At 45.1% G+C, this 15,279-nt stretch overlaps 1 protein-coding gene across 2 annotated transcripts; it reads right to left on the bottom strand.

Annotated features, from left to right (window-relative positions):
- Positions 1-2,476: 2,476 nt before the first annotated feature.
- Positions 2,477-11,669, bottom strand: LOC104853758 (C-X-C chemokine receptor type 2). Of its 2 annotated transcripts, none has more exons than XM_010611934.3 (2): positions 11,576-11,669; positions 2,477-4,678 (listed from the first exon to the last, which is right to left on the bottom strand). In XM_010611934.3, the coding sequence occupies exon 2, from the start codon at positions 4,653-4,655 to the stop codon at positions 3,597-3,599; it is 1,059 nt and encodes a 352-aa protein (XP_010610236.1). In that variant the 5' UTR covers positions 4,656-4,678; positions 11,576-11,669; the 3' UTR covers positions 2,477-3,596. The 2 variants fall into 2 exon arrangements, with proteins under 2 accessions (XP_010610236.1, XP_010610237.1); XM_010611935.3 differs by lacking the exon at positions 11,576-11,669 and adding an exon at positions 8,993-9,065.
- Positions 11,670-15,279: the final 3,610 nt, after the last annotated feature.

The raw sequence follows: 15,279 nt of genomic DNA, 5'->3' as shown, positions 1-15,279 counted from the left end.
ACTGGGAATTGAACTTGGGACTTTGCACTTGGGAGGCAGGCAGCAGAACCAGTGAGCTAAATCCCCAGTCTAACATCTTCTGATTTGATGTGTTGGCTCTCCCAGACTATAGGATGTGAAGCCTGGACTCAACACCCTGCATTGGCTCCTTGAAATGACTTGAGTTGCCCCTTTGTCCTTTTGATTACCTTCTCCATGTTGTTTTCTCTTTGTTTTAATGACTAATTGCATATACCCTAGCAGTTACAGAGAATTTACACCTCTAGACTATAGAATATAACAATACAGTGAATCCTAACACCAGTCACACAGGTTAAGAGAGAGGATATCAGGGCCCTTCATACCCAGGTGGGTGCAGGCCAGCAGGAATACAGTATGTGAGTCTTGGAAGGGGGGATTGGTGGTCATACTTGTTAGGCTTTGGAAAGGTCCTCACAAGGCACCTGAACCATTGCATGTTGTCAGCTATCTGCTGGCAGCAGCTGGGGCCCCAGCACCTGGGTATGCATTTCCTTTGAAAGCAGGCCCCAGCCCCAGCTGGCCATTGTCACACTGAACTTGGACCACACAGGTTTCAGTGCATCCTGGAGGGCTCCTGCTTGTCCTCACCATTTCCCTCTTCAGGTCCATCCTTCATCCAGGTTGTCCTGCAGGCTTCAGGTCCCACAGCAGGAGTAAAGCCAGCAGCCTAACACAGACGGCCTCAGCTGCTCCCCCAATGGTGTAGGGCAGAATTCCTATCACAGACCCCTGACAGTTGAGATGTGCCCTCAATGGAGAAGCTGGATTTGCTTGTCTATGAATTTTGTGTTGGGTCTGATGTCTCTTTAACTGTCCTCCTGCCAGTTCAGAGTAGGGTAACAGTCTGAGCCTGCTGCCACATCTGTGTCCCTAAGCTTCAGCTGGTCCTTACCTCTGTCAGGACAGTGGGACCCCAATACTCTCAGCTCCAGGTACCAATGAGTCTAGGTGCAGAAAAAGTAGACAGGTCCTACCCTTGTGAGTGCCATATATAATTTCCCACCTAACCTGTCCATTGCCTGAAATATTACTGTCACAAAAGCCAAAAAACTGATTTAAAAAAATGAGCTGAACTAGGAATTTTTATTTCAGCTCTACCACTCTGCAGCCATGAGATTTTGGGAAATTCTTCATACCAGAATTATGAGAGAGAGAGAGAGAGAGAGAGAGAGAGAGAGAGAGAGAGAGAGATTCAGAGTTCACCTAAGTGCAATTCTATCTCCCCTTGTTGCTTCCAGGTTCATTACAGCCTCCTTTATTCCTTGAAGAATCTTGTTTCCTCCCAGCCTTGTTAGAGGAGCAAAAGAGCGGAGTCCTGGAACAGGGGCAAGGCCCATATGGCCTTCTGCAGGGAGCCAACCAGCTGGTTGCCTCGCTCAGCCAGAACACCACTGGTCCTTCTGGACTCTCTAGAGTTTGGTAGATACTTGTTCTTCTGCACTTTCCCCCTGCTGAACCAGAGGAACAGCTGAGTCACACTTGCTCCTGAACTCAGCCCAGTCCCTGGCTGAGAATGAGCTTGGAACAAGGGCTAGTTGGTGCTGGTTTAATCCTGCTTGCTGAACGCAATGGGAAAAGCACTTTTCTGAGCTGTGAGTGGGAGTTACCTGCCCTTGAGCAGAGGCAGGGTTTCTCCCGCCTCCACACTGGCTCCTTGCTCAGTGCAAATATTGGGGCAATTTGGTAACTGGGGGTGTTCAGTCCCTCTTGCTTTCTTACTCCCTTAGCAAAGACCCCACCCCCACCCCCAACAAACCCTGTGAGTATGAACTCAGCCAGGACAGGGCTCTGTCTGTTTTGAGTGCTGCTATATCCTAGCCTGCTGGGAAAAGAGGCCCTCAAAAGATATTGAAGGAATAATTCAAATCCCCTATTTCTTCTGGGTGACTGATTACAAATCATTTCCCCATTCTTCACTACTGCTCTCTTGCCATATCCTGAATGAGGGGCAGATGTGTGATGGAAAGGACAGAGGTGGGAGGTGCTCACTGAGATCAGGAGAGCTCCCTGCCCTCTGGGTACCCAATTTTGTGTTGGGTTCTGGTGTCTCTTTAACTGTCCTCCTGCCAGTGCAGAGCAGGAAAGTCTGATTGGTGACCTTCCTGACCTTGTGCCTCTCCTAAACCCAGCCAGGATGCTCCGGACTGCTGGTTTACCCACAGACCTGAGGAGCAACACAGGGTCCCAACAAATTCTCCTCAATCCATGCTCAGTAGTCGGGGCTGGAGGTGGGCAGCATGAGGAATGGAAAAGCAGGTCTCCTTCTTCATCCCAACCTTCTCTCTATGGACCAGGGAACAAGCAAGGGACTTATTTTTTGAAAGACCTTCACTTTAGAACCTCTGCTCACTCTAGCTTACCTCTAAGTAGCAATTTGTTTTTGGTGGAAATAATGAAATAAATACCCAAATAAATATTGGTTTATACAAAAAAGGTATTTAATGATATTGCTTTACAAGGAATTGTGGGTAGGTGATTACAGTGGCTTTCTGGGCTCTGGTTTTTAAAAATGAGGTTAAATATACATAAACATTTACTTTTTCTTGAGGTGCTAGGGATAATTCAGGGTCTTACAAAGGCTAGGCAGCAGCTTCACCACTGAGCTATATCCCCAGCCTCTTTTTAACCATTTTAAGTGCACAGTTTAGGCACCTCCAGTACTTTCACATTATTGTACAACTACCGCACTATCTATCTTCAGAGCTTTTTATCACCCCAAACTGAAATTCTGCATGCATTAAAGAGTAACTCTCCATTCCCGTGTCATCTGGTAATCATTATTCTCTTTTGGTCTGGGAATTCGACATCTCTAGGTACTTTGTGTAAGTGGAATTGTACAGTATTTCTCCTTTTGTAGACTGTTTATTTCACTTAGAAAAATGTTTTCAAGGTTCATCCATGCTGTAACATGTATCAGTCCTTTCTTTTTTATGACCAAATAAGATTCCATCATAGGTGTACATCACATTTCATTTATCTATTCATTCATCGATGAACTTTTGGGTTGTTTCTGCCGTTATTGTTGTAAATAATACTGTGGTATAAAAATACCTGTCCAAGTCCTCACTTTCAACTCTACTGGGTGTATGCCTAGCAGTGGAATTGCAGCATCATGTGGTCATTCTGTGTTTAATGTTTTAAGGAAAACTGCCTTGTTGTTTTCCATGGTGGCTATGCCATCTTCGACTTCCACCAGCAATGTACAAGAGTTCCAGTTTCTCTGCCTTCTTGCTATTTTCTCTTTATTTTTCTTCTTTCTAATGATAGCTTCCCCTGGTGGGTATGAAATGACATCTCATTATGGTTTTGATTTGCATCTCTTAGAAAATAAGACCCAGTAGTCTTTGGACCCAGTAGTAGGATGGACCAATTCTACCAGTTGGCACAGTGATCATGGAAAGGGACAGAGTGTCATGTAGTGGGTCTGGAGATGATGAGGCCTCTACTTTTTCTTGTACTCACAGTTGGGAGCTGTGTTGCCGTGGATGCCATGAAGATCCAGTGGACATGAGGCTTGGAATAGGATGCTGAAGGAAAGGAGGAACTCTGAGGGGCCACAGCTTGGGCAAACCATCTTAGAGCGTAGTAGAAGTGTTCCCAGAAGAAGAGCCAACGAAGGAAGGTCGGGCCTCTTTGGGCAAGAGCTCCTTGCTGATCAGGCCATAAGTGACCATGATCTTGAGGAGTCCATGGCGAAACTTTTGGCCAATGAAGGCATAGATGAGGGGGTTGAGGCAGCTGTGGAGGAAGCCCAGGATCTCGGTGGCCTCCAGGGCCCGGTCAATGTCATTGCGGCGCTCGCAGGTCTCCTCGATCCAGTGGTTTCTCATGAAGGTGTCTGCGAACAGGACCAGGTTGTAGGGTAGCCAGCAGAGCAGGAAGACGAGCACAACAGCGAAGATGACCTTCATGGCCCGGTGCTTCTGCCCCATTTGGGCCTTAAACAGTGTGCGCAGTGTGAAGCCATAGCAGAATAGCATGATCAGCAGTGGTAGGATGAAGCCACAGATCTGGGACAGGAGCCGTAGCACCATACGCCCTGTGTTCGTATTGTGCCCTAAGTCTTCATAGCAGACTGGGCTTAAGTCAGACGGGTAGACAGTGGTACGGAAAAGTAACATGGGCAGAGACAGAATCAGAGATACTCCCCACACATTTAAGCACACAAACTTGACCAGGTGCCGCTTCTGGATCAGAGTGCGTGTGGCATGGACAATGGCCAGGTAGCGGTCCATGCTGATACAGGCTAGTAGCAGGATGCTGCTGTAGAAGTTGACTTCCTTCAGGAACGAGATGATCTTGCACATGGGTGTGCCAAAAGTCCAGCCATTCATCTTAGAGGCTGCCCAGAAGGGCAAGGTTAGGGCAAAGAGCAGGTCAGCTATGGCCAGGTTCAGCAGATAGACATCAGTGACAGAGCAGGTTCTCCTGCTATATAAGACGACCAGCATCACCAGCGAATTTCCCAGCAGGCTCAGCAGGGACACAAGGGCATAGATTATGACTAGAACAAAACTGTTGATTGCTAGGGATTCTGGCTTACATGGGGCAGAATCTGACGGAATAAGGGACAGATCGGTGCTGTAATGACTAAACTCGTCAGTGTAGTTGTAATCCCATAAAATTTCTTCCATTTTCAGGTAAACTTAAATCTTGCCTATAAGGGAGAGATGAGGGTTACTGCACAGTAAAATCATGCCCAATTATTACCCATGAACCCAAGAAACTGGGATAGAAAGGACTCTTTGCATTGGTTTACATATTATATGGAAGTAATTTTTACTTCCAATTTGTGATAGGAGCAGTAAGATTATGAGACAAAAGAGTATATTTTATGAAAAGACTACAGTTTTCTTTAGTATCAGAGAGAAGTTGTCATTTTCTGTGACATCACAATCACCCAAAACATTTTTGAAACTTCCCGTTCCCTTTGTTTCCTTCCCTCCCCTTTCTTCCTTTCTATTTTATATATTTATTTAGTGTACTGGGGATTGAACCCAGGGCCTTTGAGCTAAGCTACATCCCCAACCCTTATAATTTTTTAAAATTTTGAGACAGGGTTTCATTGAGTCATTAAGGTGCCCAGGTTGAGTTTGAACTGGCAATCTTCTTTTTTTACCTCCCCAAATGCTGAGATTACAGGCATGTACCACCATGCCTGGATCATGCTATTTCTTTATAAAACTTGCCTATTCTATGACCATATCCAAATCCATAACCCACCCCCAAATAGAAGCTAGTGTTAGAGAAGAATCAGCAAGTGAAAAATCCTAGAGACTATTTCATACTCACTAGGCTCGGCCTAATTTTTAAAAGATAGGTAATAAGGATGTGGAGAAACGGGAATCCTCATACATCCTGATGAGAATGCAAAAATAGTGCAGCACTGGAAAACAGTGTAGCATTTGCTCAAAAAGTTAAAGCATGTCCCTCAGCAATTCCCATCCTAGGTACATACATAAAAAAATTGAAAATGTATATTCGCACAAAAACTTATACACAAACGCTTATAGCAGTACTTATCATAATAGCCAAAAAAGTGGAAACAAACCAAATGTTCATCAGCTGATGAGTGGATAATTTAAGGTATATACATCCAATGGAATGTATTCACCCATAAGAAGGAATGAAATATCACATAAAGGAACCTTGAAAGTATTACTGTAAGTAGAAAAAAAGTAAGATACAAAAGACTTCATCGTATATGATTCCTCGTATGTGAAGTGACCAGAATAGGCAAATTAGTAGAGAAAGAAATTAGTAGAGAAAGTAGATTAGCGGTTATCAGGGGCTAGAGGGAGAGAAGAACATTAATGAATATAGGATTTCTCTCTGGAATGATAAATATGTTCTGGGACTAGTGGTAATGGTTATATAGTCTGCTAAAATATCACTGACTTGCACACTTTATGTGAGTAACTTTTGTGGTGTGTGAATTACACCTCAATTAAAAAAAAAGATTAACCAAAGGATGCACAATCTTGCAGAGAAAATACAAATATTAAAACAACAACAACAACAACAACAACAAAGGTCCTTGGAAGCTTTTCTCTTTAGTAGATGATTGTCTCTGATATTGTCAATCATATGTAGGAAAAAAGAAAACTGAGTAGATTTAAGAGAAACCAAAAAAGTAGTGCCCTTTCCCCCTAAGAGTAATGAAATCACAACCTTCACTTTCCCAAGAAGGTATTACTTTCCCTTATAAGTGATGGGGCCCAGGTAGATAAATTGTCTCCCCAGAACACCAAGACCACAGAGAGCGAAGATTTGATCAGTCTGCGAACCTAGAAATATGTGAGGAAGAGGGTGGGGACCTGACCAGCCAGGAGGAAAGGAGGCCATGGGAGAGGTAGGTGGAATATCTGGCTGAGCCAGTGTGATTGGCAAGAGCTGAAAGGAGTCACTGGCTCTGCAGGTTCACAGACAAGAGCAAGTTTGCTCAGAGACCCAAGGTTCTGTCCAGTGAAGTCATGAGGTTGAAGATGGGTCACCTCTAAGAGCAGATGATCAGTGACATTTGTAAGGGAACAGATGGCCCAAGAGAAGACCCAGCTTTCGGAGTGGGTGCAGAGCACGCTGGATACAGAGGGCGTAGAGAGCAGACCATTTAGTCATGAGCATCAGCAGTGAGCTCAGGACTGGGTCAGCTGTGCAGAGCATGTCCCCAGCTAAGTCCTTGCTCTAGGTAGCCCTGTTTGGCTGGGCTCAGTGGAGCAAGGGGAATGGCCCCAAGCATCTGGGTGAGCTCATAATCTCAGGCCTCCAGGGTCAGCTTGAGATTCCTGGGAGCAACCACGCAAATCAGGATGGAAGGTCAGAACCTCAGAAGACAAAACCAGGGCAGGACCATGATCTCTAACTTGGAGATGAGGAGAGGAAGCCTGCTGTTGCTGTTGATGTGTTTTAATTTACCATTCTCTAGAGACAATGAGTTGGTGGTTAAAGGGGTAAAATAAGGGAAGGGAGATTGCACATCTCAGATGTGCTTCCTACCTTGCCACTAAATAATACCCTCTGGTCCTTGCAGATAGCTGCGATTAGCCCCAGTTTGCAGGTGACAAGACCAAAGCAGAGAGAGGCTCAGCAATCAGCCTGTGACCACAGAATTCAGTGGAGCAGTTTTCATTCGTGAAAAACCTAAGGAAATCCTCTAGCTGTGTGTGTTTTTAGTTTACCTTAAGAATCATCCGTTTTACAGGGAGGCAGAGCTTTTGCAGATGGGAAGGGGAGATAGGGATGGAAGGGGCAGGGAAGAGGGTAGGTAAAGGGGAAGTAAAAGGAATTAAGTCGTGACATGTACATGAGCCAATTCCCCACAATGAATGTATTTATTATGTATCACAAACATGTGCTAATAAAAAGAGAATGAAAATAAAAACCACTAGTTTTAGAGGTGACACAGCTAAACAATGTGTTATTAGTCTCCCACTAGCTTGCTGTAGATCACACCTCTGACTGAAGCCACCTATTGGGTTAAAAACGGTTCTTCTGTGAAAAGCTGCATTCACTCTCTTGTCTGGAGACAGCTGCTTTTTGGTTACTTTCCCCTCTTCTCTAAGGAAAGATGCCTTTTGTATCCTAATGATTAACTCCAGGATTAATTCTTCCCAGGAAAAGGAACTAAAATGATGCTTCATAAGTCTTTCTAATCAGTAATTTTCTTCAGATTTCCAGATTTCCAGAACCTCTGCTGACTGGTGCCCCCTATCTGATATGCCTCCCCCCAAATCCCTATAAGAGCCTTGTGATTGAACCCCTAATCAAGATGGCCTTGTTTTTGTTTTGAAGATGAGTCCCTGCCCTCCATTGTGCTGGCTTGTTGTCAATCAAGGGCCCCTGTCACCCTGCATCTCATCTTGGCGTCATCAGGCAGCAGCAGAAGTGAACTTGCCCAGTTACACAGCCAGGATTCCAACTAGGTGTAAATGGCTCCACTCACATTATTTTCAGCCTACAGTACTGCTTCTAAAAAAAAAAAAAAAAATCACATTGCACCTATTAAATATATTTATAAACTATGCATTTTTATTTATTTATTTTTCTTGCTAGGATTGGCCCTGCATGTGACAAGTATATGCTTCACTGCTGAGCTCTGCCCTCAGCCTCCTTTGTTTTGTGGTACCAGAGATCAAACTCAGAACCCTGGACTTGCGAGGCAGGTAGCCGCACCACTGAGCTAAATCCCCCTCCCCTCAGCCTCCTATTTTTAAAATAAGTTCTTGAGACATAATTGAGTCAACCCGGGCACAGTTTACTCCTATAACTTGCAGTTTTGAGCATTTCCATCTTTTGCTATTCCTTAGGTCTAGAATGAAAGAAACAGCCTTTGCTGGTTGGTAAACCAAACACCCTTGAACAGGCTACCATCTGCCGACTGCCCAGTTGTGTTCATGACTGAGACAACATTCCAGCTTGAGTGGAAATTCCAGCCCCTTGGCGTCTCATAGTAGTTCAGAAACTCCGTGGGCCGAATGAATTCTAATTAATTCATGCTATGCAAATGCAATAGCGCGTCGCATTTACAAGATCCCAAACATTTAAGGTAACCTTTTCAATACCAAAAATAAATCCAGCCACTTTACTACAGCCCCAGAATTCCTGACCTCTCCCATGTAGCCCACAAGTCCTTGTATTTAGTGGAGGAGAGGGGGAGTCTACAGTGTCCGCCCATCCTCTGACCCAGTCGTAGCCAAAGCAAGGAGGGCTGGCTGGGTCTGAGAAGGCTATGGGACCAAGGGCAGGGGGTGACTGCATACTGCCCTGTGTGGTTGTTGGAAAGGGTTGAGAAAGGGGGCAGAAATTTTTCCTTTGGGGGGTCTTGGTGTCTAAAACAAGGAAATGCAGAAGGCAAGGAGTGAGGAGCCCATCAAGGGGGAGGGTAGATGCCCAAGACCAGGCTGGGTGTTGGCGGGGTTGGGGGAAGGGAGAGAAATTCTTGGTGGTGGGAGGGAAGGGGTCCAAGACTTACCAGGATGCTGGGCTTTTCACCTGTAGAACACCACTGGGGAAGAAGCTGAGGCCAATGAAAGGGAGGTAGTGAGGAGAACTCACTGGAGGAAGTGAGCGGCCCATTAGATTGCTCAATTGAGGGAGGAGCTCCTGAGGGGGCTGGATGCTTCGGTGTCATTGAATAATTCCCAGAGCAGCTCTGGGATAAATTGTTGTCTTGTGGCTTGATGAAATTTATGTTTGGGGCCAGGGTTATAGCTCACTGGGGCCACTGCCTGCCTCACAAGCACAAGGTCCTGAGTTTGATTCCCATTACAAAAAACAAAGAAAGAGACAAAGAAACAAAGAAAAGAAAGAAAGAAAGAAAAACAAACAAAACAAAAACAATAACAAAAACAAAAAGTTTATGTTGGGAAGGAACCTGTGGGATTTTCTAGCCAGTTTTTCCATTTCACAGAGGAGGAAATTGAAGTCCAGACAAATGAAGGATCACTGGGCTCTCTCTCATCTTCCACCATGATGTCAACAGCCCTGATGTGAACAGCCCCTGGCAGTTGTTATCTGACTCTTTCTGGCCCCTAGCATCCTCCAGATGCCCATTCTGGCAACTCAGCAGCATGACTGGGCTTTCACCTGAGTGGGGGTTGGGCAGCTGATTGACTGCAGCAATGGAACCTAAACCTCTGCTGAGCTGGGCATTTTCCTCCCTGGACCCAGTTTTATCTCCTCCTGCTTCAGAATCTTTAGAACCTCACAGACTCCTGTTCCACTGAGAATCTGCACTTCCAACCCAGGGCCCCATTCCTTCCCCTTTTCTTTTGTATCCTACCCTTTCAACCTTCTGCTCTGATCAGAGGCCCAGCTTTGGGTGTTGTTCTTTTCTGCTTACATGCTTGTTGTTGTTTGAGGACCCAGTCTCTATAGGAGCTCCCATCCCACGCTTGGGGCCTAAACCTTTTAATGTGGAAAGAAAAATCTTTTGCTAAACGTAGTAATCCCACCCAAGTCCAAACATATTCTTGAAAATGTGTTGAGTGACTCTAAGAATATATTTTATCCTATATGCTACTGATGAAATAAAAGGATTAATACAGGTAGAGCCAGGAACATTTTCCCGTTTCCTCCCAACCTCCATCTTAGTGAACGATGTCCCCCCTTTCTGTTGTTCCTGCATCCCAGGATCCAGAGAGCCCCCAAATCTTGGGGCAGACTTAGAATTTGTCACCTAGGGCTGGGGATTTAGCTCAGTGGTTCCAGCACCCGCTTTGCAAGTGCAGGGACCCGAGTTCGATTCCTGGTGACAAAAAAAAAAAAAAAGAAAAAAGAAATTGTAATCTGTAGAATCTGTCACCTGTCTTTCCCATATTGGGCAAGAATGCAATGACACCTGGCCAGTGGACGCTAAAACCAGAGCAAGGTTCATTACCCCTGGAAAGAGGCAAAAGAGAGTAAAACTAGCTGAGCAATACTGGGCAAACTACCTTCCCTTTCTGAACCTCAGTTTGCTCATCTATAAAATGGGGCTATCAGTAGAATCCAAGTCACTGGGTTGTGGGAGTATAAAATGAGGGATTACCTGGGGAGTACTTAAGACATACCCAAAGCACAGCATTCACTTTTACGGTTGTGATCACTCATAATTGGATAGTTTATTAACAGACAACACAATGATTCTCTCCCACGACATCCCCAGTCAAGGGGTAGCAGCAAGCTCACTTTCAAAGCGGACTCTTATGTATGTCTTCATTTGCTTTGACCCAGAAAATAGTAGTCATATTAGGTCCAATCTTGAGTGCCTAACTCAGTTCTAGTTACACAGGTGAAGTGCTTTTCAGAATTTGTGTATTTTAATCCTCCCAACACCCCCCTGAGGTAGGCACTTTCTGGATGAGGAAACTAAGACTCCAAGAGGTTAAGCAACTTACCTACCGTGACACAGCTGAACTGGGGTCTAAACAGTTTTAAAAATATTTTTAATCTGCCCCTAAATAAATCGTATATTCTGTCCACCATGACAAGGGACGGGGCCAGACTTGGGTTTCTGAGCTCTGTTAGGTACTTCTTTATCCTAGGAACTTGAAGGCTAGGATGGCAAAGCAGTTGCAGACTGGACATTTCCCAACCGCCCCCTTCTTGATGTTCCTTAGGTTGATTTCCTTTCTTCTGAGTGCCCTGCATGCAAACGTGTGCCTAAAAGGGAGTGAATGAAGAGCTGGGTTCCAGTCCTGCTTCTGCTGCCGATAGCCTGCCTGGATAAGGGTAGATGGGCCTTGTTCTACTTAGCCACATCTAGCTATTTAAATATCAATTGATTAAAATAAAATAAAACTTTAGTCCATCTATCATACTAGCTGCATGTCCAGTGCTCAGAAGCTGCAATTCGCCAGTGGCCACCATATTGGTCTGTGCAGACACAAAACATGTCCATGACTGCAGAAAGAGCTTTTGTACAGCACTGTCTAGGCACAGCCTTGGTGACTTTAGCTCCAAGCTTTTGCAGTGTATCACCCCTGTTTCTAGGGACCTTGGGGAAGGCTGGTTTCCAAGTCCCTTTCATCAGGGATATGTCCTCAACAGCCCTGAGACAGGTCAGCTCACCTACCTGCTGTTGCTCAGAGATGCTGCTGTGACTGGAGTGGGCACCAACACCCTTGCAGTGACTCGAGGCTTGGGAGCAATCAAAGCTGTTGGACAGGAAGAAAGTGAGACAGCCTTGCTGGGGAAGCTTCTGACTTGGGTTGCCAAGGGGGAGGTCCTGGGCTAGCCAGCGGAGGCGTCACACAGCAGCAGCGAACTCTGACCTGGGACTCGGATCCCAGGCTAAAATCCTGCCTGGTGATCCTGAGATGAGCTCTGGAGATGTTCACACCCTCCTGCCTGATGGTTTCTGGAGGAATCTGACAGACTGAAGGTGGAGGCTTGCTTCTCTGAGCATTGGGAACCTGCGCCTCCTTTTAACAAGGAAGATGCAGGCGTCACAGCCCCCTCCAACTGACTTGCTTAAACTTGCACGTGAAGGTTCTCCCTCACTCACAGGATCAGCTTGAGAAGTGTTCCTTCCTCTGTTTCTTGGGAGTTCCTGCCCCTGGCTGGGAGATCCACTGCCTTCCCATCCTTGAGATCCTGCCTCCTGATCCCTCTGTCCCTCAACTGGCTCTTTTCCTTCTGTCCTGAGCTCGCTTATGTCTTCCTTACCTTCTCTCTGTTCTGGGACCCCATTAGTTTCTATTCTGTGGTGTCCCCCTTGTCATAGGCAAATTTAATGAAAAAGCAGGCTGACACAGAGCTGTCTTCACTTTCTAACTTCCTGCTCATTGCCCGGTAAACACACACTGCCACTGGCTTCCTTCCTACTGCCCCACAGAAATAGCTTTTGCCATGGTTACCACTGGGTTGCTAAACCTAGCAAATGCTTTTCTTCAACTAAACTGCTTTAGTATTATAAAAATAAAGCAAGCATACTGGAATCAATACAAAAGCATAAATGGTAAAACTTGAAATTCTCACTTCTCTTTTTCTTCCTCTTTTCACCCATATCTTTCCCCAAGGTACATCTTTCCCTTGTAAATACAAGCACTTGTTCTTCTCCCTTCTTTCCTCAATAAAGAAGGCATTTTTATCATCCATACTGTCTGACTGTTAATGATGCAGCACTGGCTGATTCTACTTCAGTTTGTATAGATCTGTCGTTCATTTCATTGACCACATAATAACCCACGGTATGGGAGTAACATCATTTATTCGACAGTTAATTACTTTATAGATAACTATCTAGATGCTTTCTATGAGCATCCTTAGGTATAAGTCTTTGGGAACTTGGATGAGTATGTTTGCACACTAAGTATGATTTTGCTGGCTAATACCCATTGCATGTATAACTTTGACAAATAGTAATTTATTACCTTTCAAAATCACCATGCTTATTTACTCCTCTATTACCCTGTAGATCACTATGAACATTGTTCAGTCAGATAACTGGAAATAAATGACATCTCATCATTTAATCTGTATGTTCTTGTTTTTTTTTTTTTTTGAGACAGGGTCTCACTATGTAGTTGAGACTGACCTGGAACTCACTGTGTAGCCCAGGCTGGTCTCAAACTCACAGCGATCCTCCTGCCTCAGCCTCCCGAGTGCTAGGATTACAGGTGTGCGCCACCATGTGCAGCTCTAATCTGTATGTTTTTGAGTTGCTGGTGAGTGTATCTTTCCCTATAGCTATTTGTATTTTTCTTTTGTGAATTATTTATTCTTATCTGTTTCCCTTTTGCATAGATTGTCATTTTTTTATCGTTGATTTGCAGGAGCTCTTTATTTTATTTGGGAGTATTGTATTTTGAATATTTGCTGGTTATATTAAAGTATTTTCTCTCATCATGCTGTACACTTGGATGGAACCCAGGGTCTTACACATGCTAGGCAAATGCCCTACCACTGAGCTATACCCACAGCTGCTGCTGTATTTTTTTAAAACAGTGACGGTGAGGGCCAGGGATATAGCTCAGTAGTGCCACCCATGCCTGGCAAGTGCGAGGGCCTGAGTTAGGTCTTCAGTACCAGAAACAACAACAACAACAACAACAACAACAACAACAACTGCCCAGTGATGGTGAACCTTTTAGAAATTTCAGGAATACAAACAGCCCACTGTGGCACACATGTCCTAGGGTCACCACCACTACTTTAAAACTTTGTGGTGAAAAAGTGATTCCACCTGCATTCGTGGTGTCAGTCTGCACCCTGTATGGGCCAGTGTCTCTCAAGCAGTGTCTCTCTGCTGTTGCTCTTAAGCAGCCTCTCTCCCAAACTTCAAACTCCAATGTGCAATGACCTCCTGCAAATTCCCTGAGGTCCCACAGATGCTGGGAACTAAACATATAGGAAACAGATTGCATTGGCTCTCCTGACACATGAGCTTTTTCTCTCAAGCACCTCTCTTCCACTGCTCAGCCCAAGACAGAGACGTGCAGGCCCCTCACCTCACATCCTGCTTGCTTTTCTTCTCCTTAACATTGCTCTGGACTTGATAGCTCTTGTCACCTTCACGGACCATGTTAGGCAACATTTCATCCTCTGTTGCATAAACTACAACAGTCATGCCATGGTTGCAAGTTCCGGATTTGAGCGGGCTGATTCACTTATTAGTTGTGCACCTTACTAGCTGTGCACAAGTGATTTAATCTCACTGGCTCTCAGTTTCATCATCTGTAAAATGGGCACAATGGAAGAATCTAGCACAGGGGACTGTTACGGTGATTGAATGAATGAGTGTCTTTATAGAGCAGTGAGGACAATGCCTGGCATGGTTAGCTGCTGCTGCTGTTTCTGCTGGTTCCCATCTTCCCTCCCTTGCTCCTTCTCCTTCCTCCCCTAGACAATCTCTGCCTCAGGTTTTCCCTCTTATATCAACCCTCTGCTCTGCTGCCAGATGAGCTTCCTAATATAGGGATCTGATCACTTTCATTTCTTCCTAAAACCCTGCAAGGATCTCTGTGGCCTTCAGGTACAGTTGAGGTCCTGACCTGAGCACTTGGTCCCCTTGCTGCTGACCCCTGTGACTTCTCTGTCCTGTTTCTGCCAGCCGCACCCTAATCCAGCTGCTGGGAGTCATTCGCACTTCCTGCAGGGATGTTCTGGCTTCCCCTTGAGGTCTTGGTGCCATGGTCCCCTTTCCTTGGAGTGTTCTTCTCCACCCCCGAGTCTGGTCAATCCTCCTTTTTCCTTCCAATTAGCCTAGGTTTTGTAATTATCTGTCTGTTTGGCTGTTTCTTCCTCCACATTTTGAAAGCTGGGCTTTTATGTGTAATATTTATCTCTGTGTTCCCAAACCACTCACAGCATTAGCCATATCACTAGTGATCAACATATTTTTTGAGCACTAAATGACATGATGAAGTTTGGAGAAACTGTATAAGGAGTATTCCATTGGCATCTGATTTAAACAAATAACGAGGGCTGCTCTGGTCACTTGCTGCTTCACTGCTTTGCTGCCCTCTGCCTGCCATCAACTATTCCTCCTCTACCATGCCACAAGTCAGCCTACTATGGACTGAAACCTCTACAAATTGTGAGCTGGAATAAACCTTTCCTCCTTTAACTTTGGGTGTTGGGTATTTTGTCTTGGTAAGGAGAAAAAGTAACTAAGACAACTTTCTCTTTCTCCCTTTGTTTCCTCTCTCTCTCTCTCTCTCTCTCTCTCTCTCTCTCTCTCTCTCTTTTGTATCAGGGATTGAACTTGGGATCTTGTGCTTGCAAGGCAGTTGGTGGCACCACTGAGCCAAATCCCTGGCCCTGCCTGCCTTTCTC

Source organism: Fukomys damarensis, unplaced genomic scaffold, assembly GCF_012274545.1.
Source record: "Fukomys damarensis isolate Sample0158 unplaced genomic scaffold, DMR_v1.0_HiC HiC_scaffold_16, whole genome shotgun sequence".
NCBI classification, from domain to species: Eukaryota; Metazoa; Chordata; class Mammalia; order Rodentia; family Bathyergidae; genus Fukomys; species Fukomys damarensis.
The sequence above is the reverse complement of the archived record's forward strand: the minus strand, read 5'-3'. Positions and strand labels throughout refer to the sequence as shown.

Bases quoted from the DNA above. Each gene is read 5' to 3' on its own strand.
- LOC104853758 (XM_010611934.3), bottom strand. From the start codon at position 4,655: ATGGAAGAAATTTTATGGGATTACAACTACACTGACGAGTTTAGTCAT.